The sequence below is a fragment of the Lissotriton vulgaris genome, chromosome 8 (genome assembly GCF_964263255.1).
Source record: "Lissotriton vulgaris chromosome 8, aLisVul1.2, whole genome shotgun sequence".
Classification (NCBI taxonomy): Eukaryota; Metazoa; Chordata; class Amphibia; order Caudata; family Salamandridae; genus Lissotriton; species Lissotriton vulgaris.
This window is the reverse complement of record NC_141696.1, coordinates 80,746,829-80,771,989: the sequence shown is the minus strand read 5'-3', so window position 1 is coordinate 80,771,989 and position 25,161 is coordinate 80,746,829. Positions and strand designations below refer to the sequence as shown.

The window sequence follows — 25,161 nt, the reverse complement described above, 5'->3', positions numbered from 1 at the left end:
CTTTGTTTTTATGGTGAAAGCAGTGAGAGGCAAACACTTGATGTCGCTGTACTTGGAGCATGTACAACACCCCAGTACCATTGTACCTTTGGCAGCAATTGCAACCCTTGCCGCAGGCTCTCCCATAGAGAAGAGAAAGGGAGTGGCGGTGGTCTGTGATCCAAAAGCTCACAAGAGCTCTTTCGCTGCCTCTCCTCTAGGAGGTCCTCGCACCACGCTGGTTATCCAGCTAACATGATTTACAAATTCATCAGTAAACCTCCAACATGCCTACTTTCCAATGCCCATAAAAATAAACATTGGCAATGCCTCCTAGTTTGCCCTAGAATTGGTAGTACCTCTGGTTTGCCTTAAGAGGTGAGTACGATTACTGCAGATACCATTTAATTTGGCTTCAACTCGGCTCCAAAAGTGTAGACGAAAGTGCTCTCCTCAGGGCGTGCTACTTTACCTGTACTTCGGCAACTAGTAATAAAGCATAGTCCCTGGTGAACATGACAAAACATCATTCAGTGCGTAACACGCTTCGATAATCATCTTTGAGTCTCATCTAGTTTCTTGCCAAAGCCCTCTATGAATTAGGGGGTTCGGCTCCACATATCTCTCCCACTGAGGGCCACATTCACAAAGGTAAAGTTAGACCAAAAGTCGCCTTTACTACTTTTTGGTATTCCCAAAGGCAAGTCACTACTAGTAACTTTACTAATAGGAATTTTACAAGTAATAACTTTACTACTAGTAAGTTTACTTGTACTAAACGTCCTCGTAGTAACTTACCTTTGTGAATACCGAAAAGTTGTAAAGTTAGCCAATAGATCCAAAGTTAGACTTCAGGTATAAACTCATACATAGGTTCTAAAGTTAGAATTTTGGTCTAACTCGATCTATGTGAATAGGGCGCCCTGAGAGGCGATCCATTGAAGGACACAATTAACTCCTTCATACCAAGACCTTGGACATCAGCATGGGAATTTCATCGTCTTTTAGATCTTCTTCCACAAACTCTCTGTACAACCTCAACGCCGATTCAGGAAGCTTGTATCCAAGTCCCCACAGCGTCGAAGGCCAACATTAGCAGGTGGACAGTCCTGAGTGTATCGAAAGCCCATAAGCGGAGAGCAGCTGACTTCATTCAAGGTTTCCTGATCCATCCACTGGAGCAGGAACATTGGTCCATACGGGCGCCACATCCAGAGACTGCTGTTAACAAGGTTTTCAAAGTCTGGATGTTTGACTGTAATTACACCTCAACAGTGAAACAAGGCATCATTCCACTGCTGAGAAGTGGCAGTGTTCACCTGCTCAACTCCATATGGCAAACAGAAGTAAGAAGGCAAAACTAAAGTCGGAAGTGACCGGCGACTAAAGAAGTAACATACCACTCTGACACCCTGAGCATAGTTCCAAACAAACTCACCCCTCACAAGCATTGTACTGTTTGATTTTTCTTTAAAAAATATTACAAAAAGAAGACAACCAAACTTTTACAAAATTCCTGAAGCCTATTAGTGAAAGTGTAAAGTTAATGACTCCATATATGTCATAAAAGTATAGGTGGGAATCTGCAGGTAAAGGGGATATTGTTTCAGTAACATCTAAGCGTTGCCCTCGTTGTCTATCACATGCCACTCAGAACCCTTCTATGACTATATGTTGACTTTCCATAGGCATGTGTCCATCGCAGAGATTTGTCGGGCAACCGCGCGGGCGCATATACAAGCCTTTTCTAAGCTTTAATCAAAGGCTGCATCTGTATGCAAAGATGCAGCCTTTTGCTATTAAACCATTCTTATGACACCAGGTATATCGTGATCGCTCCCCCTCTCCCCCCCCCAAGTTGAGGTCACGGGAAAGCAGGAAGGCCAGCGTATTAAAAATAGTTTCTTCCTGTAGAGTCCGGCTCCTTTAGGGTTTATCCACGGTTCTTCACAGCTCCACCCATACACCCCCTGGTTGAGCACTTGCCAACGTGAAACCGTATGTGGCAGAAGCCATGTGGGAACCTGGCTTGGGGTTGGTGGTGATGCCTGGGAAGAGGGTGGTCCTGCGCTTTGGGGGGGGAAAGTTGCTGGATGCCCCCTTGTGAAAATTGTTAAGTGACCGCATCTTTCGTGGACAGTTTCTCAGTCCCAACCACTAGGAAAGAAAGAAGCATAGAAACCAGAACTACCATGAAAATATTTCTTCTGTTCCTACGAATTTCTGAATGTGAAATTATCCCCTTGTCCCCATATCCCCATTTCTGAAGGTTTTTGCATGTTTTGAAATTATTTCATCATGATGCCTCGAGATGCAACTTTACTGCTCAAGTGTTCCAAGCTAGTACCCTCAGTGTCTGGAATGGTTTTCTCTCCTCTTCTACGTTTCAGTGTTTTGTTTGTTTTATGAGTGTCCTAAACATTAATTGTGTTCTTCTATTCCTTGTTAAATTGTTTGAAATTATACTATAGTTTGTGCTTTGTGGGTTTATATTGCTCACTGTTTTCATATTTTTTTTTAGATATTTTTAGTCTATTTTATTCAGTGTTGGCTGGGTTTTTCGAATATTAAAAATTAAAGACAAAGCAGGTGTCCCCAATTAGAGACATTTTTAATGAGGTTAGAAACCTACCTCCTATTAAAACATACATGAACGGTTTTGGCCATATTTGCTGTTGCAGAGATGACGTGCTTTCCTGATCTCTCCTACTTACCTTTCAGAGTTATTCTTCTACCTCTGCTGGACCTCCAGCCGCCTTCCCAAAACCTGCTTCTGCTGGTGGACTCCGTGGACGAATGTAGCTGCTTTAAAGATGGCGACTGGAAGCCGTCTGGCAAGAGCGGGACCATCGCCGAGCTGCTGTCCACCCACCACGAGCTCTTCCCGTCCTGGTTGCTCCTGGTGTGTTCGGCGCGTCGGCAGAACAAGGCCGTCACTAAGATGTTCACAGGTAAGAGTGTGGCACAACTTCTGTAGACTGCATGCGTATCTCGAGGGGTTTCTTGAGACTAAATGATGGATACGCAATAAGCTCAACTAGGAGGAGACATCTCTGCTTTGAGTTGTGTGTGGGACTAGAAGTTGTACAATGACATTTTCACCATAAAGCTGCCAGCTTCTAAATTAAAACTACAACTCTACTATCGCTTGAGAAGACTCCTACTCAAGCCCATTCCGTAGCTCCTCGTCTAACCCTGAATCTACTCTCATTTTCACTCCTTACCACCATTACTGCCCCCTTGCAGGGCTCTCCTACCGGACAAGTTTTGTCTGTCTGTAGCTGGAACGACCATAACAAAACCAGTGTTGTAGCCCACCCATTGCTTACTATTATTTGGGTTTCTTGTCAGTCTCGTGTGTTTGTTTCCTATTCAATGGCTTGAATCCTTCTTCTTGTATTTGACCCTTCCCTGGTGCTTCGCCTCCTTATGATCATGTATATTGGCTGACTTTTATCCTTCTGCAGCTTCCATTAAGGAACTTCTTTTTTCTTTTAGCGGTCAATGGAAGTGCACATGATTTCTAGCTCTTTGCATTGTGTGCTGCTTCTCTTCATAGAATAAATCCACTGCCTCCTGCTCGGTGTTGCTGCTGCATCCCTCTCGCCAAGCTCACCCCTTCTTTTCCCCTCCCTTCCCTAGTTTGTATATTTTTGAAAGGCCTATCTGGGCTAAGCCCTCAGGCTCCTCCTCTGCACCCTCACCCACCCCGTTCCCTCCCACCCATCCGCACCTCCCATCCTTTACCTTGTTGCGCCTCAAACTCCTTGAACAGCCCATGTTCTTTTTTTTTTTTTTTTTTTTAGGTTTCGCCTGCGTGGGCTGCGCACATGCGCAGTCTCGCTGGCGAGATTTTATATTTTTTAGGAGCATTCAGTTACGGGCTTTAGGCCCTGCCGCTCTTTCCCATTGGCTGGCGTCACCGTTTATGCTAAACGGTGGCCAGCTATTGGGAAAGAGCATTCTGTGACGTACACTTTTCTCTTTTTCTGGCAGCCCACTTGGATGGGCTCGTCTGACTTTCTTTTGGCGTAAAAGTTTTCTTATCTTTATGGGGCCAAACACATGGTGCCATAAAGAAAATAAACCTTTTACGCCAAAAGGAAGTCAGACGAGCCCGTCCAAGTGGGCCGGCAGAAAAACAGAAAAGTATACGTCGTGACTGTTACCGAGACGTTCTTGCCTAGTACTCTTCTCTTCCTAATTGAACGGAAGTGAGCCTTTGCAGGTCCTGGAAGATCACATGAGCATTTTCAATGTGTACTAGCTGTATAAGCAGTCATAGTTTATACATCGTATATAATTAGTATCTCTGGCATTTGCCCTGGTAAAAAGTGGATTTTTATGAGCTGTCTACAATGGGAATTTATGCGCTGTCAGTAGTTTTGACAAAATGTACCCTCTGATGTCCGGTCCAGTCTTACGCCCCATTCAGGTCCTTATCTACAATCCTGGCATCCTTTGCCCTCTCTGTGGAGTAGGCGGGCGTCTTTGAGCCTGTAAGTGAAATCTTTTGCCATCCTCAATTTAGCTTCAGAGAGTGGGTTTTGCGTTTACAGGGGAGAAGCCGTTGACATGTGGGCATTTCGGAATGGTTTATATTGCAGGCTACGAACCTACCCGGCGGGGTTTATTTCAGTGTATAGTGAAGAGGGTTGTTAAAATGGCGAGGAACAGAAATAATGTGTTTTGTATCCGGCTTATAATTTGTTACTGTTCCACTATGTATCGGGGTCGTTATTGGTTTTAGTCGGTGGTGTTCGCAGTATATTTTACATTTTGCGCAAGGTTACAGCGTCAATTGTTTTGCCATTAGGATTTGTAATCTCTCCAGTGCCACCTCTCTTATGGGTGGATACTAGTTGCACGAAGCTGCTCCTCGTGGACTGTGCTCGTTGACAGATATGGAATGTGCAGAAGCTCTTCCCAAAGTATCTAGCTGGTGTTAGGGCAACTGAATGTGGCGGTGTGCAAACGAGTCGATAATGCATAGTTCACTTGTCATTAAGAATTGTGCAAATGAGCTGGGTGCACACCTGTCAATCAGATTACTCAGCCAGAGTAGTTACCTGCTTATTCGAGAGAGCTAGTTTTCTAGCAATCGCGCAAACATTTCTTGGGTAAAAGGAATTGACATATTTATGCATGTTGACCGCATTGAAATTGGGAGTGTGCAGTGGTTATTGAGCCAGGTCCGCGCAGGCCCCAGTGAACATGTGCAATTTGTAAACTACGTGGTAGTTTTCGTATTTGCAGTTCTACCTACGCCTAACTTAAATGCGTCATTTAAAGGACTACCTGCCCTCTTTTCTCCTGTCTCATTCAGTCGGCGGAGAGGTAGTTTGGTGACTAACACCTTGATTCAGTGTCATCGTAGACGAGTCATGATTTTCCGCATGGTTTTGACTTGTGCAAGTGTTATATAGGAGTTCAGCATGCACTACCACACTGCTAGAAGTGTGTGTTATTGTGCTAAAAACCATTTATATGGCACTTTACTAACTATTAATACCAGAGGATTTTGGGGAGGGGGTAATCTTAAGATAAGTAAAGATTGAGGAAAAGAACTTCTAAACTTGTGGCTTATGGTTTGCATGAGGCTCCCTGAGGCAGGTACTTAACTCACTATGCTCACTAAGCTATAGGGATTGCAACACTAGTCTGCAACTAAACTATGAAGATATCTACATAAAATAGCAAAATGAGTGTCCTGCAAGTTAAACTTGCTTTGTAGCGGGCATGTTCACTTGTTCAATTCGTTTGTAATGAGTCGAACCTATGATTAAACTGCCACAGTTCTCCAACAAATCCATTAACCACAGTGATGTTACTGCTACTGGATTTTGTTGGGCAGACAAAGATCCGTATAGCAGTGCTGTTACATGTACCATTCTAAAATAGATTTACTGTCATGAATACTTTTTGCCAATTGCTTTGTGGCAGAGTTTTAATTATATGTACACGTTGACTGTAAGACTCTGCTCCTCGTGACTCCATTTCTTCCTACCTCCTTCCCTATAACTTAATAACTTACAGGCCCAGCTGTAATGATTTTCCACTTCAAGTCCTGACTGTTATGGAGGTATGGCATCCAATTTATAACTCTTGTCAGGAAGGACTTCCCTTCCCACAATCTAGCCCACTTCCGGGCTTACCACTGCACACGCAAACCTAGCTTTACACAATCACTGTCATCCTACTACCATGGACCGGCTCGCATAAGCCTGGAAAATAATTGAGCTGTACTTGCCTCTCATGATAGCTGCATGGGTTTGTAAAATGCATCAAGGTCAGTCTTCCAGTCTTACACTGCGGCCATTCATTTAGATGTTCATGTTAGTGCATCAAAACAATATCTAGTAAGATATCCCCAATCAAGGGTAGTTTGAGCTATTTCTGCACATCAAATCGAATAATTGGTGGTACTCCACGTTTATTGGATTTTCGTTAGTTGTTTTTTTCCTGGAGGTACTGTCTGTAATGCGGTGTTATGCAGATATTTGTGTTCATGAGCCCCAACGCTTTGAATATGAAGGCATCCGATGAACCTGCATTTATGATAGTCGAATATTCCGAAGGCGAAGATCCAGATTGGACTATGCTAATGTTTTGTATCTGGGTCTGCCGGAATATCTCTTACAGCGCATGCAGGTGACCCAGAACGCTGCAGCACGAGCGATTTTTGGCCTGCATCGCCGTACTAGTGCCTCTAACCTGCTCCAATCCCTCCATTGGCTTCCTATACGGAAGAGGATAATGTTCAAGGCTATGACTCTAGCCCATAAAGCCCTGCATGCCAATGGTGCAAAATACCTCCAGAAGAGGCTGGACTTTTACCTGCCTGCACGATCTTTAAGATCGGAGTCACTGGCTCTGGCTGTGGTTTAAAATTGTGTTCTTTATTCTCATCTTGACAAATATGAATAGGACATAGTCAATTCTTTTTCGTCCGATGAATAGTAGGACTTCTTCGGGGTGATAAACACAAGACAATAATCAAAATATAAAATGTTCTGATAGTCCTAGACAAGTCACCCTAAAAACGCATAATGGTAAAACATGATACCTGTGTTATACAAGGTAGAAATGCATAGATAGTCCATTTATTTTAAGACATAAAATCCACAAACGAGTTCAGTCCAAATCAACACGACATATACTGAAGTAGGATTGCTTTTTCACCCTACACACAATCTATCAATTCACATGTGCATCCTTTGTTATAGCTTCCAACAGTTTTATATTCCTTTAATCACATCTATGTTCTCAATACTTCACGTTGTACAGTCAACATGCTTGTAATCATTATTTCTCGTTAAAATGATGTAGGGCTTTTAAATTCATTCTAAAGCAGACCGCTATTATACTAACCTTAAAACAAACACAATTTGTTCTATTTAAATTCTCCCCAAAGATTTGTGGGTATAAATGGACTATCAATTTCTTGCTTGTATAATATATAGGTATCATGTTTTAAGTGTTTTTTTTCTGGAAACACTTTTTTTGTTTCAGTGTTACTTATGGTTGTCCAGAGCCAACTCACGTACTAAATATCTTTCGTCTGAACTGGATTTCTCCTCATTAAACATACAATACTATCAGAACACATCAGGGGATATCGCATACCTTTCTTAAGAAGCTAAAAAAAAAGCGATATATGACATCACTCAGACAACTGTCGCAGCTACGCCCCCGTGAAGGGGGAGGGGGGGCTATGAAATTAAAGTTTAAGGTTGGTAAATTGTGGTCTGTTTCATCCTGCTTTTAAAATTTCTCGGATAGCATAACGATTTTTTTGTGTACATCTTGCTGGGAGATAGGGTGGGGAAGCATTTCGCATCCTGTTAGTCCTGTCTGCCTTTTGTGTGAAAATGGAGAAATATTATTCTGCAACCGTGCTAATGAGTCCTTTGTGGGGGCTGACCGACTTTTTCTTTTTTTGAAAATCTTTTTATTAAACAGTCTCGACATGGAGGTACAAATCTCAGAATCAATTGGGTTTACAGTAAAATCAGGTTATACACAATACAGCAATATAATGCATTGGAATTCAAGGGGATAGGGGGGGGGGTCAATATCATCTGCATCACGGGGAGGTGTACATATATCTCCCCGGTATGTGTGGGGCTGACAGACTTGCTTATTAGGATAGTGGTTTCAGTGGCGTGTGTATTTGGGATTTGCAATGGGAACAGTACGAATGCTAAAATGTGTGCATTACTGGCAAGTGACTGGCCATTGCTTCCACACTGTCTACATGTGTTTAATGGTTGCCTCAAATCGCTGCTGGGGAGCTTGCTGTGCTCTTCTGGCGCTGATACACGAGGAAGAGTCATGCAGAGGAAAACCCATTCCATGACTAGCCATGAGAGTGGTTAGCAAGTGGAAGACAATCTGCGACAGTTGTTGGTGTTCCTGTGTGGTTTATTGCCCAGACCACTGACGTTATTAACCCCGTCACTGAGGGGTGTTTCCCCCCCCCCCCGCTGTGCGGGGGAAGGGGGGCCACGCGCGGCGCCGCTGTGCTTCTGACGATTGCAGCTCATCATGAGACAGAGTGGAGCTGCACTCATGACGAGCTGAGCTCGTCACAGCCACACCCGTTTTGGAACGTTCAGCACAGCGGGGAAATTATCCCCGCGTGCGAACGTTCCAACGGCCGTGACAAGCTCAGCTAGTCATGAGTGCAGCTCAACCGTGCCTCATGACGAGCTGAGCTACCACACAGTGGCACGTCTTTACGAAAGCAAATTGTTTTTTAGTTCAATTGATTGCAATATGCCTGTGTTGGACTGGTACTGATGAGGTGAACATGTTCAAACTGTATTAGTGTTAAAAATGCCACAACGGCTACATAATACGGTTATGAAACCTGCTCCATAGTTTGGTCCATAGTTTGGTCCTCTTTCCTGGCTAATTCCAGTGGCTCCGATAACATGTTGCTTTTCAGCTCTAAAGTGAGATACGCCATTGTCCGCTAGATGGCTGTTGGACTTGGCCTTTCTCTATAATGCGCTTTCGTACGCTCCTTATATTTTTCAATTTATTGCTCCAACTAAACGGCCACCGTAAGTCTAAACAAGCATTTGCAATGCAATAGGTCTCGCATTTGCGAGAGATCAAGCTATTGGCATTGCAAATGACAATGCCTTTTATTTATGTTTTAAAAACGTACACGTAAATAAAAGGCATTGCCATTTACAATGCCAATAGCTCAAACTCTTATAACTGCTAGACCTATTGCATTGCAAACGCTTGTTTCTTTTGAGGCCTCTGCAGCTGTGCTGAGCCATTCTGAGGTCCTGAAAGTGTTTTCTCACAACTAATTTTTTTTTTATATTTACAGATCCAAGTGGCCTCCACCATCTTAGAACGGAAAAAATGGCAGCCACGTCATTCACTAGGCATATGCATGTGTGATGGGACACGCATGTGTGATGACACATGTGAGCACATATGTCATCACACAAGCCCTTACCTAGGAATGACATTACGGCTAGCAGCAACCATGCCGCTTACCTTTTTTTGGGTCAATCCTACATATCATAGGCAACACTGACCGGGGAATAAGGTGATACCAATTGGCTTTGTCAGTGCTTGTTATTAATGTCACTTAAAATAAAACGTACATTGCGTTATTCATGCTCATCTTTGCCTTCCTTTTTCCTCATTATTACCTGAAAAGGGCATTCTTCATTTCCGTTCTTTGTTTTTATTCGTCATTGTGCGATTTCTTTAGTACAGTTGCTTTATTTTCTCATAAGGACCTCATAAACCTATATTTTATCCTAAAATTCACACCTCTCATGTGGTAAATGCGGTTCTTAAACAATGATCATGGTTCTGTTGCTATGACGACTCTCCGTGGGGCTGGAGCGGTGCGCCTTATTTTGGTTCCTTCTGGGAATCCATTGAGGAGGAAATTGCAGACTTGCTTTGCGTGGATTGTTCTCACAAATGTTGTTCCAGCTGTGTATATTTGGTGCCATTACCCATTTTCCCCCTCACAGCTCTGACACGCCCACTCCCCTCCCTTGCCGGAGAACAGACCGCCTTTTTCATATTTTAAAACAGAAGCGCCTCTTGGATGTGGTCTTCCTTCAGTTAAGTGTATCTTGGCACAATTAGAACAACAGTATCTCTGTCTGGGGAACAGCACATTAATGTACTTCGTTTGATCAGTAAGTTGAGGGGCTTCTTCCTGGGCAGTTGGCTGATACTTTGCAAAAAAACTGTCCTCTAAATTAAAAAGGATGCAGGATGGGGGAGAGATAGTCTGCAAGGGCACTGTGTCTTTTTAGGTGTGACCTAAAGAGAGCTTTAGCTGTCATGCCAGCCTCATGTATTCCAAAACAACTTGTACAGAAATACATAAAAGTATCGAGGCTTCCAACCAAAACTCTTTCACCATTGGTTGGTTGACAGGTCACTCAAATTATACTCCCTCCCACCCCAGCAGAAGATATAGATCAACAAACCAGCCATTGGATTATTTCCTTTTGAGTGAGTGCGTGTAGCCCTTGCACATGTACACATACACTTAAAAAATAGTTCTCCAGCAATAGACCTTGTGTGACATTTGAACTTCCCAATGACTATAATCCCTACACATTATACAGTTTCCATAACTCTCAATAAACTTATTGTAAATTACAGTGTTGGTTCCTTAATATATACCAAATTTGGTATATTTATTCATCCTACGGAAAATGAGCATGAAGTCATTAGAGTGGCTAGAGTAAATATGCAGATTTCTAGGTTGAAGCCCCCCCCCACCGTTTCGTGATTGACATTTCAACCACTTGTATCTGACTTGAGACACACATCTAGTAAAACTACTTGTGGAACTGAATCTTTCCAAAAGAACTTTTCTCTCCATATTGAAGTGTTGTTTCGGTGGTCATTCAGCTAGAGATAGAATGAAAAGAAAAAAAACCCTGATTTCCAGCATCACTGCCAGGCTGCAGAAAGTATTCAGGGAAAACACTTCTCTTCTTAACTCGCTCTGCAGATGGAGAAAGAAAGCACTCCTCCCCTCCCCGCCCACACACAACTCAAATGCTGACAGTAGAGCGGATCCAAGCAAAGATTTTTGTAGGTTATGCATATGATCACATTTATTTATTGAAAACACACCCCCTCAGACTGGTTCAGGTCATTTGAAGCAGTTGTGCCTAAGAATATCAATGCTTTTGCGTTTGACTCGAGAGGGACACTTAGTAATGAGTAGTGGAACTGCAGCTCCATGTAAGGTTGTCAATGCCTTTGTGTTTGACTTGTGAGAGACACCTAGTAACGAATAGTTAAGGCTTCTCCAGCGAGTAGCTCGTGAGCTACTGTTAGCTCTCCGGCTACCTGTAAGTAGCTCTCCTGTGTGCACCCTAGCCTTCTAAATAAGAACCTTTTTCGGTTGAATTAATGTATGTATGTCAAAACTGTGTATTCAAGACAAAAATATATGCATTTTCAGAACTCATAAGCAGATATTTAGATAAAAATGGATGCATTTCCAAAATATATTTAAAACTGATCTGAGAGTGATAAATCATATTGAAAGACTTGTTGCTATTATCATTACTTTCGTGCGGGGGCACTGTGGGGATATAGCTGTTTTGTATTACCCATGTAGAGGCATGCCAAATCAACAAAGCCTTTCGTACGTCACTGTTGGCATCTCTTTCTGATGCGCTGATATGCTGAAGCGATAACTGCTAGTAATTTTACACATCGTGACCACCAACGTAAACATGTCTGATGTGGTCACTATTACAACACTAAGGGCCAGATGTAGGTCGACCAATACCGGTCGGTAACGGCCCAAAATCGGTAAAATCGGCCGTTACCGAGCGGTATTGCGAGAATGAGATGTAGGTGGCCAAAAAAAAACGAATCGGTAAATTTCAAGCGGTAAAAATCCGACTCGGAAATAACCGAATCGATATTTAACGAGTCGGAATTCACCGATCGGATGTATACCGACTCGGTATACACCGAATCGGAAACTAAGGAATCGGATAACATGGCCATCGAGATGTAGGAAAGGGAAAAAATACCGAAATCATCCAAATTCGGTATTTCTGAGTCGGATTTTACCATGGACTGAAAGGTGGTGGTAACCATGTGGATGCTATAAAAAGGCTCCCAAAATGCAACCCTCCTGTCAAGATGGCTGCACTCTATGTGATAGCGAGGAGGCGAAGGCTACAGGCTGCAGGACTGAGGGTATGGCAAAGGGAGGAGCAGGTGTACAGGCAAAGGATCACTCTGTTCCAATTGACTGAGCCAGAGATACTCCAGAGGTACAGGCTGCACCCCAATACCATCATGGACTTAATAAGGGACCTCCACCCATACCTGGATCACCCAACACCCAGGGCCCACGCCATACCTCCCCATGTCCAGGTGCTGTGCAGCATACACCTGCTCGCCTCTGGGAGCTACCAGAGTGTGATAGCTGCAGTAGGAGGAGTATCCCAGAGCTGTCTGTCCCGATTCTTCCGGAACTTCCTGGATGTCATGACTCAGAGAATGGGAGACTACATACAGTTCCCTGACACACCTGCAGAACTTGCCAATACTAAGACAGACTTCTATGGACTGGCTCACTTCCCACATGTGATAGGCTGCATTGATGGCACCCACATTCCCCTATGCCCACCTGCAGCCACGGAACACATATACCGAAACCGTAAGTCTACGCACTCCATCAACGTGCAGGTGATATGCAATGCAGGGAACATCATCACCGACATAGTAGCTAAATTTCCTGGGAGCACGCACGACTCCTACATATTTCAGAACAGTGGAATATATAGACGGCTTCAGAATGGTGATTTTGGAGATGGTTATCTGCTAGGTAATTATGTAGCACACACCCTGAAAAGTATTACTGCTCCATGTGGAATGTGTATGAAACCCATGTACCTATTTTTCTCTCCCAGGTGATAGTGCATATGCACTGCGTTCCTTTGTGCTGACACCGTACCTGAACCCAACCAACAGAGCAGAAAGGCGATACAATGTTGCTCACAGGTCCACCCGCAATGTTGTGGAGAGAACCTTTGGACTCCTGAAGAGCAGGTTCCGTTGCCTCCACAAAAGTGGAGGTGCGCGACAGTACACCCCCCTCCTGTGTTGCAAAATAATAGTGACCTGTGCCATATTGCACAATCTTGCTACAAAAAAAGGCACAGAGGTGGAGTTGACACATCGTGAGAACATAGATGAGGACCAAGAACATGCTGATCCCCAGGCTACAGGGCCAGCCGCAGTAGATGGCAGATTGAGACGGAGTGAAATTACACAACGCTATTTCTAGGTAAAGTATGACACACACACAGGTATACTTGCAGACATGAGTAGTTTATTCCTCACTACTCCTTGATGGTCACAAGACAGTATGTGAATGTCACTGGATGCACATACTCAGTTGCTCTCACTGGGTGCATCAGAGTCAGTTCCCTGCATTGTTCAGTTCTTGCGCCCTCGCAGCACATTGCGGGACTTAGGTGCCTGTCCTGCACGTTCCCTGATGGTGCCTGACTCCCCATGGCTGTGCCTGCCGCTCCTGCGCACCTCCTGGACAGGTGTACTGGAGCCACTCCTGCTGGTTGACCCCTCAGTCTCCTCCACACCCGTGTCACCAGCATGACATACGTTTGAGGTCAACATCTGCTCCATTGCAGAGGTAACTCTGCCCATGCCCCGTGTTAACTTAGTGCAGCAGTGCTCTATAGCCTCCTGCATAGCAATGGAGCGTCTGCAGAGGAGGGCTGTGTTGGCAGCAAACCTGTTCATGGCCTTGGTCTGGTCGCGCATGTACTGCCGTTCCCTTGCACGCTGAAGATGTTCCCTATCAAGCTTGTCCGAGAGGACCCCCATGTAGGTTGAAATGTCTGAGACCCCCTGTGCAATCAGGTCCATGCTACTAGCCATTTGTGTAATTCCCTTGTCCATGTTGGACATTGTTGCGCTCAAACCGCGCACCTGGCGCTGCATGACTTGCAGCGATTTAGCTTGCTGCCGTTGGACCTTCACCATCGTGCCCTCCAGCCCACAGAACACGCTCTCACCATCCTGGCCCTCCCCACCATCACGTGCCCTCCTGCCAAGGACAGTAGTGCGCGCAGAGCCAGCAGCCATAGTTGTTCTTGGCCTGTCAGGCACTGGTGTTGTCTTCTGGGGGACATCTTCCTCATCCTCTGACTCAGAGGTCTGCAGGATCCTATGCGGGGGCTCCGCCTGGCTACTTTCCCCTACCGGCATGGGCGTATTTGTGAGCTCTGGAGACCCAAACAACAGAGGGGACATTGGGATTGGTGTAGTGGGTGGGTCTGGTGTTGAGGGGTCCTGGGTAGTGTCGTCTCCACCTTCTCCTGCGCTGTGACGTTGTTTACTTTTTTCTTTTTCCCCTTTCTTAGATGTCGGTGCCCTCTCCTCCCTCGGCGGTGCAGAACTGCGTGACGACTCTCCTGTGGAATGAAATTGACATAGTGTCAATGTTGTAGTTTGTCTGTGTGTTTTTCTTAATTAAATTTAATTCACACCTTTGCACAGTCCACATTGCTTGTATGGGGGGGTGTGTGGCATGCCTTGCTGAGTCATGTGTGCTGTACTATGCTACTGTGTGTACATGACTACGTCTACCAGGATGCATTGCTGCAAGTATTTCTGGCCTCTCCTGCTGTGTCATGTGTGTACACAGTGGTGTGCAGGGTTGGGATGGGTGGGGATGCATGTGGGTACATGCCTCTTACCTTGTTTTTTGGCTGATTTGGCGGTGCTATCCAGGTCTCCAATCCCGTGGATGCATTCAGACTCCATGGTGGATGCTACTTGCTCCTCTATTGCTGTGAGTTTTGGGGCTTTGGCCCTGCCACCTCCTGTCAGACCGGCATCCTTCTTCTGTCCTGCTATCTTTTTCTTGGTGACTATACGCAGGTCATACCACCGTTTCTTGATGTCCTCAATGTCCCGGTGGGTGACTCCTATGGCATTCACCTTGCCCTGGATAGCTAGCCATATGTTGCGCTTCACAGTCTCTGCAACATGTAGAGACTGCCTCCCAAATATTTGGCTGTAGTGGGTGACAATCTCATCCACAGTCACCTGCAGTTCCTCTTGGCTGAACTTCTGCTTCCTTTTTCTCTCAACAGCATCCTTCTGACCTTCCTGTGCCTCCATTCTCAGTCTGCTGGCCTGTGAATGCTGTGCTCCTCTCTCCTCTGCAGATTTGTTTGAACAGTTGGTTTCCACCTGCATGGGTGTGGCCAATCCCAGGTACTGGGGTGTGGTGCCTCTCTCTCATTGGTTAGATTCACAGGGCCTTGGCTGGGGTGGGTGTTGGCTCTCCCTGATTGGTTGACAGGCTCACATGGCAGTTTGAAACTCCCAAATCGGTATTTACCGAGTCGGTAAAATCCGAGTCGGTTTAATCCGAGTCGGATTTTTCCGAATCGGTGATTCCCATTGATTCCTATGGGCGATGTGGGCCATGGGTTGGCTTGTGTTTCACCGACTCGGATGTTATCGAATCGGACATTTCCGAATCGGTATTTTACCATGTGGCTTACCGGGTCATACCGAGTCGGTAACTTTTAACGATTTTTTACCTACATACCATTTTCCGACTGGGGAATACCGATTCGGTGTGAGTCGGTATTTTCCAGTCGGTAAATGGAAATTACCTACATCTGGCCCTAAATGTATAAGTAGCTCTCGATGAATTTCATTGTACACAAGTAGCTCTTATTACACAAAAGGTTGGACACTCCGGGACTAGTGGAACTGGAGCTTCATGTAAAAATGTCACTGCTTTTGCATCTAACTCGATAGGGACATTTAGTACTGACTCGAGAGGGAGACCTAGTAAAGACTTGTGGAACTGTTGCTTCATGTAAGAACTTGTAATGCTTTTGTATGCGACTTCTGAGAGACACCTAGTAACAGCCAGCGGAACTGCAGATTCATGGAATAATTTCAATGATTTTGCATTTGACTTGTGCGAGACACCTTGTAACAACTAGTAGAATCTGAAGCTCCATGTAAGGTTTTCAGTGCTCTTGCGTTCGACTCAAGACGGACACCTAGTAAGGACTTGTGGAACTGCAGCTGCATGTACGAATTTCAAAGCTTTTTCATTTGACTTGTAAGTGACACCTAGAAATGACTAGTGGAACTGTGGCTTCATATAAGAATTGTAATGCTTTTGCATTTTACTTGAGAGGCCCACCTAGTAATGTTGATACGATGTTGGTCTACTTGCATTTCTTCATGTTTTTGATCCTGTTCTGAAGCTTCCTGCCTGAGGTGTGTATTTTCTTGAACAGCTTTGCTGGGTTTCCATGTCTGATGGCCCTGTAGGCGATGCCACTGGTCCTGAATTTGATGCGGGCGTGGTTGGGGAGTCGGTGGTCTTAGAGTACTGGGGGCTGTGGTTAAACATGCTGCTCTACATTGGTTGCCTTTTAAGGGTAAAAGTTGTGCCTGGGAGGCTGTTGAGCAGAGTGTTGTCTCCACTATGGAAAAACAGGCCTGCGCTCCCATCGTGAAGTTGGTTTCCTGTAGACCGGGATCTACCTTCTTCATTTGTAGAGCTGCTACCAAGGCTGTCTTAGTGTTTTGGGCTTCATGTTCTTTGAAGGAGACATCCGCGTTGAGGGTGAATCCAAGTGATTCTGATTGGTTGCCTGTTGTGGGGGGAAGCCACCTAAGATCCTCTCAGGAGCTGAAGTTGAACCTGTGATGACAGATGCTGGTGGAGAGCACATCACCCGCCTGCACACTGATCTGCCGGTTCTCCAGACGCGCCTGAATAGGTTCACCCTGCGGGACATAGATGTCACTATTCTCGCCCGATCTCTGGGGTCTTGGAGGTCTTCCCGCTTGGGTCCCTCACCTATGCTCCCAGTAAGGTGAGCGCGGGCGCGCCCGCGCACCCTACTCTATGCAGGCACGCAGGGCCTCTGCTGGCGCACACACGAAGAGAAAGACGTCCCGGGCTTTTTAAATCATTAACGCTAATGAAATCTTTCTCTTGGTGCGGGCTGTCATAGGAGGAAAACACCTGCTCTTCCATAGCTTTTCTTATGGGGCCTCTGGAAAGGGAAAGTATGACTTAATGGGCAGAGGGCTGTTACCAATGCCATCTGCTGGTGTGAAGTGCATGCCGGATTCCTTTTTTAATAAGCTTTAATAAGCTTACATGTGGCTTCTGTGGCCCTATGGCCAGAGCTGCTGCTAACTTTGGAGCTGATTAAGCAAGTTCGAGTCTCGGTAGAATCTCTGCAGTGCTCAACATCCTGTGATTCTCGGCAGATCACGTAATCTTCCATGGTTACAAAAAACAATGCAACTGATGCTCATTTAAAATGTTCCAATGCCTCGCCCTAAATAAAATTTCGTTAAAATCAATGCATTGGCATAAAAGAGTAAAGACAAATAGAGGCATTTTTGGTGGCTGATTCGTACAAAGATAAACCTTCTATAATCATAGCTTCCCTGCTTAACTTGTGCAATCTTAGACAAATATTTTATTTGGCCAAAACTTCTTTTGTATCATTGTTGCATATGAAATCGCTTTCAAATATGAGTTCGGAATTCAAGATGTACAAAAACCTATTGTGTGTGATTTAATAGACGATAATGTTGCTCTTTAACATTCTGAGTCACCTGCAGGGTTTACCTCAGAACTGTCTTGCCTATTAGTTCACTAGTGGGTTGTGGTAAAAAACAATTGGCCTCATTTACAATATTTTGATGATCCGCAGTGCAGCAAGTCTTCCTGAGGCACTGCCATGTGTAAAAAAAAAAAGGCCAAGGAATGTGCCGTATCTACAAGATAAGGCGCATTCCTGTCCTTTTCCCCTGTGCTGGCGCACAATGGGGTGCCAATCGTAAACGCAGGTACCCTTGCGCCATGGTGCAAGGGTGTCTGCGTTGTAGGGTGCTTGTTTTTATGCAGGAAGTAACACCTTCTTGCACACAAGCCTACACAACGTGAGTTTTCCTCTTTCTATGTGCATAGAAAAGGGAAAATTGAGGAGAAATAGAGGTATTTCTTTTTGTTGCGCCGCCGTTACGTGTAGGAATCTGACGCATTCCAGGGTTTACGAAACCATGTAAATCTTGGAATGTGACCGGTTCCATGGATGTTGCGTGGGAACACCCACAGCAGCACCCATGGAACACCCCTTTCACGAAGAGTAATGTGTGAAAGGGGGCCTTGTTTACAAGGCCAGGGAAAGCCACGCAGGGTTAAAGGGTGAGTGATCTCACCTCTTGTGAATACTACTAATTCTGCTGGTGCACTCACTTGGTTAGTGAGTTGTCATATGACTTTGACGCACATGGCCTTGAAGGCAGTACACACAGAGGCCATTAACTACCGCAAACAGGGAAAAGAAATTAGAGGGAACATTGGCCCTGGCTTGTGGTAATATGGTGTCTGGGGCCCTGCCTTGTTGTAATATGATGTCTGGGGCCCTGCCTTGTTGTAATATGATGTCTGGGGCCCTGATGTGTGGTAATACGGTGTCTGAGTCCCTGACGTGAGGTAATATGGTATCTGGGGCCCTGACTTGTGGGAATATGGTGTGTGGGGCCCTTACTTGTGGGAATATGGTGTGTGGGGCCCTTACTTGTGGGAATATGGTGTGTGGGGCCCTTACTTGTGGGAATATGGTGTGTGGGGCACTGACTTATTGGAATATGGTGTCTGGGGCCCTGACATTTGGTAATAGGGTGTCCGGAGCCCTTACTTGTGGGAATATGGGTTCCGTTGTTGTCGTTTGTGGGTTAGCCTCAGTGGGATCCCCCCTTGCTACTTAAGTCATCGGGCTGGCTTGTCGCTTCCTCCCCCTGTCATAGGCAGGTGCTACCACTTCTTCCACTCCGTGGGGGTGGAAGCTGTGTGGCACATGGGGGTGCTTTGGGGGCAAGGAGCATTAGCGTTGGGGCTTCCATAGTCCCATGGACCTTTCTGGCCTGGGTCCAGTGCACCCATCCCTGTGAAAGACCGGACTGGTTACCCCAACCCTGTCCGTCTGGTATTGGCCCCACACTGACTGTACAGCGTGGATGGAGGGGACCAGACTAGGCCCCTACGTCACTGAACCCCATTGGGCTGCTCTCTGAGAGGGTCCCCCGGTAGTAAAATGAACGAAGGTGAAGCTGAGAGGGACATGGCAGGAAAGAAATATTAGGCTGTGAGGGGAAAACAGATATTCATATTCAGAAGTTGCCGAACTGCAAGTTATTAACAAATGAACTGGAAACCTAATTAAAGTAAAAGCGATCATCCATCTAAATCTTAAGGTTTTTTAAAAAGAGGTGTGTGCACTTTAGATATGGCCCTGGATTCCACTAATGCTTTAAGGGATCAATTCCTTCCTAGCCGCTGCTTCCACGCAGTATTGGATTCCTTCTCTTGCTGACAAACCTTTCTACTCATATTACCACTGCAACAGAACATGTTCCTGATCAAGAGGGGGTGCTGCAGTGCCTGCCTGCGCAGAGAGTGCACTAAGGCGCTACTCTGCGGACCCATGGACCAGGCTCTACAGTTGAGCTGCTTTCGGGGCATGGACCCCAGTCAAAGAAACATAGGGCATTATCAGATGTTTGTAGCTCTCTGAAGACCGAGTAGGGGTGCCTAAGCACATATGTTACTCCAAATAGACTTGTTCGAGAGGGATGTCCATCAGCGAGTTCCTGTTATGTCAGTTATGTTGTGTTATGTTATCTTATTTTAATCGTATATGGGGCACAGCTACCCAAGGGTTTCCCGGCGCCGCCTGTCAGGAACAGAAGAGGAAAAGGAAGTGTTCTACATATTAAACAACCAGGTTTTTAAACACTTAAACGAAAATAATTTTCATATATCGTTTCGGTCTGAAGTGACATAGGGAGGGAGTTCCACAAAGAGGGACCTAGACAAGAGAAGGACCGACCGCCCATTCGCGACAGTTTGGTCCTAGGCACCTTAAATTTAGCCTGAGTAGCAGAACGTAAATAATGTGAAGGAAGATAGGGTTGAACTAAGGTATTCAAGTATTGGGGTGCCTTACCAAATTAGATTTTAAACATATAGCTCAGTGCTTTGAATTTAATACGATTCTCGACCCTGAGCCAAAGAAGATCTCGAAGAGAGTCTGAGATGGAAACTGTTTTAGGAACCTTGCAAAGTAACTTAGCCGCCGCATTCTGCAGCAACTGTAGTTTACATAACACGTCCTTGTTGACTCCTAGATACAGAATATTGCCATTGTCCAGTCTTGAGGTAACAAGAGCTTGGACCACGGTTCGTTGTGTAGACAAGGGCAACATCCAAAGGATTTTCCTGAGCCATTTGAGAATAGTAAAGCAGGTCGGAGACACTTTCAATGCTTGTTGCCCCATTGATAGCTGGTCTTCGATTATAACACCTAGGTTCCGAACCTGATGATTAGACTGGGGCACAACGTCCATTTCAGGTGGCCAATGTTCATGTCCCCACAGGTCTTTATTCTTAGCCAGATTCAGCACCTCTGTCTTTTCACCATTGAGTTTAATCAGGTTGACTTGCTTCCAGCCTGCTATGTTCCTCAGCCCAGACTGAAGAGGTGATGGTTTAGAGGCCCTTTCAGCAGAAAGGGAGAAAACAATCTTGGTGTCATCGGCATAGGAGAAAGGGGACAACCCAGCATCTTCAGCAATCGTCGCCAGAGGCCTGACAGATGTTGAATAAAAGAGGGCGAAGGATCAAACCTTGAGGAACCCCATAAGGTGAAAAATGAGTATTGGAACTGGACGTGGGAGAAAAGACCTGGAACGTGCGATCAGTCAGAAAATCATCAAGCCAGTTGAGTGCTGAACCAGTCACTCCCATTGATTACAACGCTTGAAGTAACACGGTATGAGAAACCGTGTCAAACGCGGAACTTGCACAGTGCACTCTTGCAACCGCTGAAGAAATCTGTGTTTTGCCTCGTGGGCAAAGGTTTTAACCCCCCAGTTCCATTCAGCCTTCCAAGTTTCATAAAAATATACCATTGAGTTGGGTAACAATAAACATCTGTTTTTTTTTAACCCCAAGTTTCTGCCTTGGGACGAATGTCTAAGCACACATGTTATATTGTATTTATAGTCAGTCGTGACATCCTGGCTCTATTGTGCACGCTCTGGTTTGTCCTGTGCTTTTAGGTCTCATCTGCCAGGTAGCGCAAGCTGTCTGGTTGTACAGACTTGTTGTCAACGTACCAATATTTTACAGTGCTCTTAAAGCCCTCCCACTGCCTACCACTGGTCGGCTTTATTGTCACTATTGTTTGCTTGCTTCTTAAGTGATGGTTTGCCTTTCCATCTAACCTTTTTACTGGTGTCCTTCCACTGAACACTTTTCTAGGAAACTATTTTTTTCTTTTTTTGCATGCGCGCTCCAAGATTGCATGTGTTTTCCAGCTGCCATCCTCGTGTACTTCTCCCTCGCCACTCTATATGTTGCTTTCTCTAATCCGTGTGCTTCTCTCCTTCCACGCTTTTTTGTTGCAATCCCTTGTGTGTGTGCTTCTTCCCCGCCCTCTTCGTGTTGCACGTGTCCTTTGTATGCTTCTCCCCCTGCCTCCTTTATGACGGTCTCTCTTGTCTGCTCTGCTCCCGACCATTACCCATTGCTTCCCCCAACCTATCCTAAGTAACTCGTCCACCCCACCTCTACTGTTCTTTTTAGGTCGAGCTTGGACAGTGCATGCGCTGGTCTGCGAGGCATGCTGTATTTGAGTATGAACTTGAAGCACCGCCCACTCTCCGCCCCTATTCTTTCAATGGCTTGTGTCAATGTCCTTCGTAAATGCTGGCGTCTGATTCATTAATAGGCTTGTTTGTCCCTCCTTAGTATCGCCTTGTCTTCATTTGTAACCTAATACAAGGCTACCCCTGATGAGAGGTAGACCCCCCAGTGCACAGCGTTGAGGTGACACACAGGTCTAATGATTTGAAACAAATTAATAAATGTTCAATCCAAATGATTTACTGGTTCGTCATGGTTTTAGTATATATACATTAAGTTCCATGTATACAACATCGTGATCCAAAAGCAAATGAAGTTTGACGTCAGCAGAATAATAGTCCGAAAATTAAATATCCCAATGCATTTCGGGCTACAGCAAAGCCCTTCCTCAGGGGATCGCTCTACAAACAAAGGAAATGCCATAATCAAATCAAGTATCATCAACAACCTACACAAGCCACAATCACTGGTATCACATGAAAAACACATGAAGACTAAAAGTGTGTTCAATGGAATAGCCAAGATACCCATGGTGCGTGTGATAAAAGTGCATGGAGAAAATGAATGACAAACTGATCAAGTTCAAAACGGAAGGCCAAGTAAACTCAAAGCCAGGAAAGCTAGAAATACCCTCGTGTCAATCGCGGGAAAAACCCAGAGAATCACCGTGTAAATGTCGAACAGTGACTGGAAATGCGACGCAAATGTGCAAAAGAGCGTGAAAGAACCCGCTCGCCAAAGTGTAAGAGAAAAATGCAGTCAAACAACAATGCGACGCTAATGTGTAAAGGAGCGTGAAAGAACCCGCTCACCAAAGTGTAAGAGAAAGATACAGTCTAACATCATCACAGGCGGGCAAAACGCTAATAAACAATAAATGCGTCCCCCGACCCGAGGTACTCACAGTGTGCGTTGAGAACGCATGTTACAGTCAACAGCCCGGATCACGAAGCGAACGCGCCGGGACATTGTCAATATATGCGAAGGCATGTAAACATAAAAGTTGGACTACAGTAGACCTACGTGTGAGCGCCATCTTAGACTGGTTATACCACAACAAACACAAGAATGGCCGGATCGAGTCCCCCCTCATATTTCGATATAAAGCACAAATGTGGAAAATGAATGAAGTAAAACAAATGAGACACAAACAGAACAATGGGTGAGGCAAGCAAAAGGTAAACATAGAGAAAAAGAGGTAAACATAGAAAAAAGAGAAAACACACAATGGTCAAGGTGATAACAGGCATATGTAGTGTGACAGATAAACAGACAGGATACATCACAGATAACATAGAAATTCCATGCGATCATTCAGCCCGTGCGGCTGCATGGTCGCCATGTAACGAATCCAGAAGTTTTCCCTCTTCAATAAAGTTTTTTTGTTGTCGTGTGTTTTTGGTACTTGTTCCAAAATGAGGTATTTCAGTTGAGCAATGGTGTGATTGTGTTCCAAAAAGTGAGTGGCAATGGTGGATCTCATGGTGCCTGTCCTTATGTTGCTCTTGTGTTCCAACAGACGTGTCCTGATTTTTCGTTCAGTGTGTCCCACATAACACTTGCCACAGGGACACTTCAAAAGATAGATGACATTCATGGAATTGCACGTGGCATTCACCTGTAGTTTTATGGGGTACCCCTTCATGGGATGGTTGACAACATTCCCCTGGATGCAATTATGGCAGTTACTGCAGTTGTGACAAGGGCGCAGACCCTTATAAGTGACCGGTTGACTTTCAGATTTAGGTTTGCATAACATTTCTTTTAAGTTTCTTCCCCTTGTATAAGCAAACATGGGTTGTTGTGCAAAGGCTCCCTGGAAATCAGGTTCCAGGCTCAGTAATGCCCAGTGTTTGGAAATAATGTTCTTATACTGTTTACTGAGAACCGTGTACTTGGATACCACTACCATTCTGGAATTTTCAGATTTGGTACGAACCTGTAGTAATTCATCACAGGTTATATTCCCACAGCGGGTAACTGCCTTTTGTAAAGTTTGTGGCGGATAGCCACGAGCCTTGAACCTTTCTATCATGTTGTTCATTTCAACCTGACAGGTTTCCTCAGAAGTGACGATGCGTTTGACACGCATCAATTGGGACAAAGGGAGATTCTGTTTCAACCCCACTCGATGAAAGCTTTGGTAATGCAACATAGAGTTCCGATCAGTCGGTTTTCGAAAGATGGTAGTAGTTACTTTGCCAGCTTGTCTTTCCACCTTGACATCTAGAAAATGAATGTTTGTCCTACCAAAGTTCCAGGTGAATTGTATACGCTCATTGATGGTATTCCATGTGTTCAAAAAATCCACCAGGGTTTGTTCAGTGCCTGACCATAACATAAAAATGTCATCAATGAATCTCAGGTAGAGTTTCCCACTGTTGCTCCAAGCAGTTTGGTTTAATATGTGGGTTTCCTCAAAAGATTTCATAAAGGTATTAGCGTACGACGGCGCCGTACAATTGCCCATGGCCGTCCCGCAGAGCTGGTGGAACCATTTGTCTGATACTGAGAAGTAACTGTGGTACAAGGTGAAGACCAATAGCTCCATCAACAGTACCTGTAAGTCAGAGTCGAGGTTAGAGTGAGACAGTTCATGTTCGACAGCCATTAAACCCAAATCATGGGGTATGGACGTGTATAAAGAACACACGTCGACCGTACACAGTATCAGTTCTTGATCCTGAAGGCTGCTGGTGGCCTGTTGCAGTTTAATCAAGAAATCCGTCGTATCTCTGACATAAGATCTCGTGTTCAATACAAATGGTTGTAGATATTTGTCTAAAAACTTGCCGGTGTTCTCGTGAATGCTTCCTCTGGTTGAGACAATTGGTCTCATGGGTGGTTTGGAGGGGTGCTTGTGCACCTTGGGTAACATGTATAGCACAGGTGGTTTGGGGTTGATCGGAGTGAGATATCGACGTGCTCGATCATTGATGGTGCCATTGTCAAATGCCTGGTTGATGATTTTCATGAGAGTAGCTAGAAACTCATTGGTCGGATCAGCTGGTAGAGGAGCATATGTATTGAGATCAGATGTGTGTATCTCAATCTGTTCGGTGTAATATGTCGAGTCCATGATCACTAGGGCACCGCCCTTGTCAGCAGTTTGGCAGACGATCGAGGAATTGTTGGCAATTTTCAGTATGATGTTTTTTTCAGCCATAGTCAAGTTCTCACGTTTCACCTTGGATTGAAAAGGTAATTTAGCAATATCACTTTTCACAAGATTTTCAAAAGTGTCTATTATCTTGTGGCTCACGGGAGCCATAAAGGTACTGTGAGGACGTAGTCCTCTTAACATGTCATCATCTTGTGAAGGGGTAATGATAATGTTTTGGAAGTAATGTCTCAAACGGACATTGCGTAGAAGTTTGAAGGTACTTACTTCAAGTTCCAAAGTGTTCGTTTTGGTA

The 25,161-nt window shown here is 45.0% G+C and overlaps 1 protein-coding gene across 2 annotated transcripts in view; it reads left to right on the top strand.

The window, feature by feature from the left end:
- LOC147693446 (uncharacterized) overlaps positions 1-25,161 on the top strand; it is a 436,409-nt gene that overhangs the window by 371,419 nt on the left and 39,829 nt on the right. For both annotated transcript variants that reach the window (XM_086933728.1, XM_086933729.1), the window contains one exon: positions 2,701-2,930. In XM_086933728.1, the coding sequence (XP_086789854.1) occupies positions 2,701-2,930 (230 nt within the window). The remainder of the gene's footprint in view (positions 1-2,700; positions 2,931-25,161) is intronic.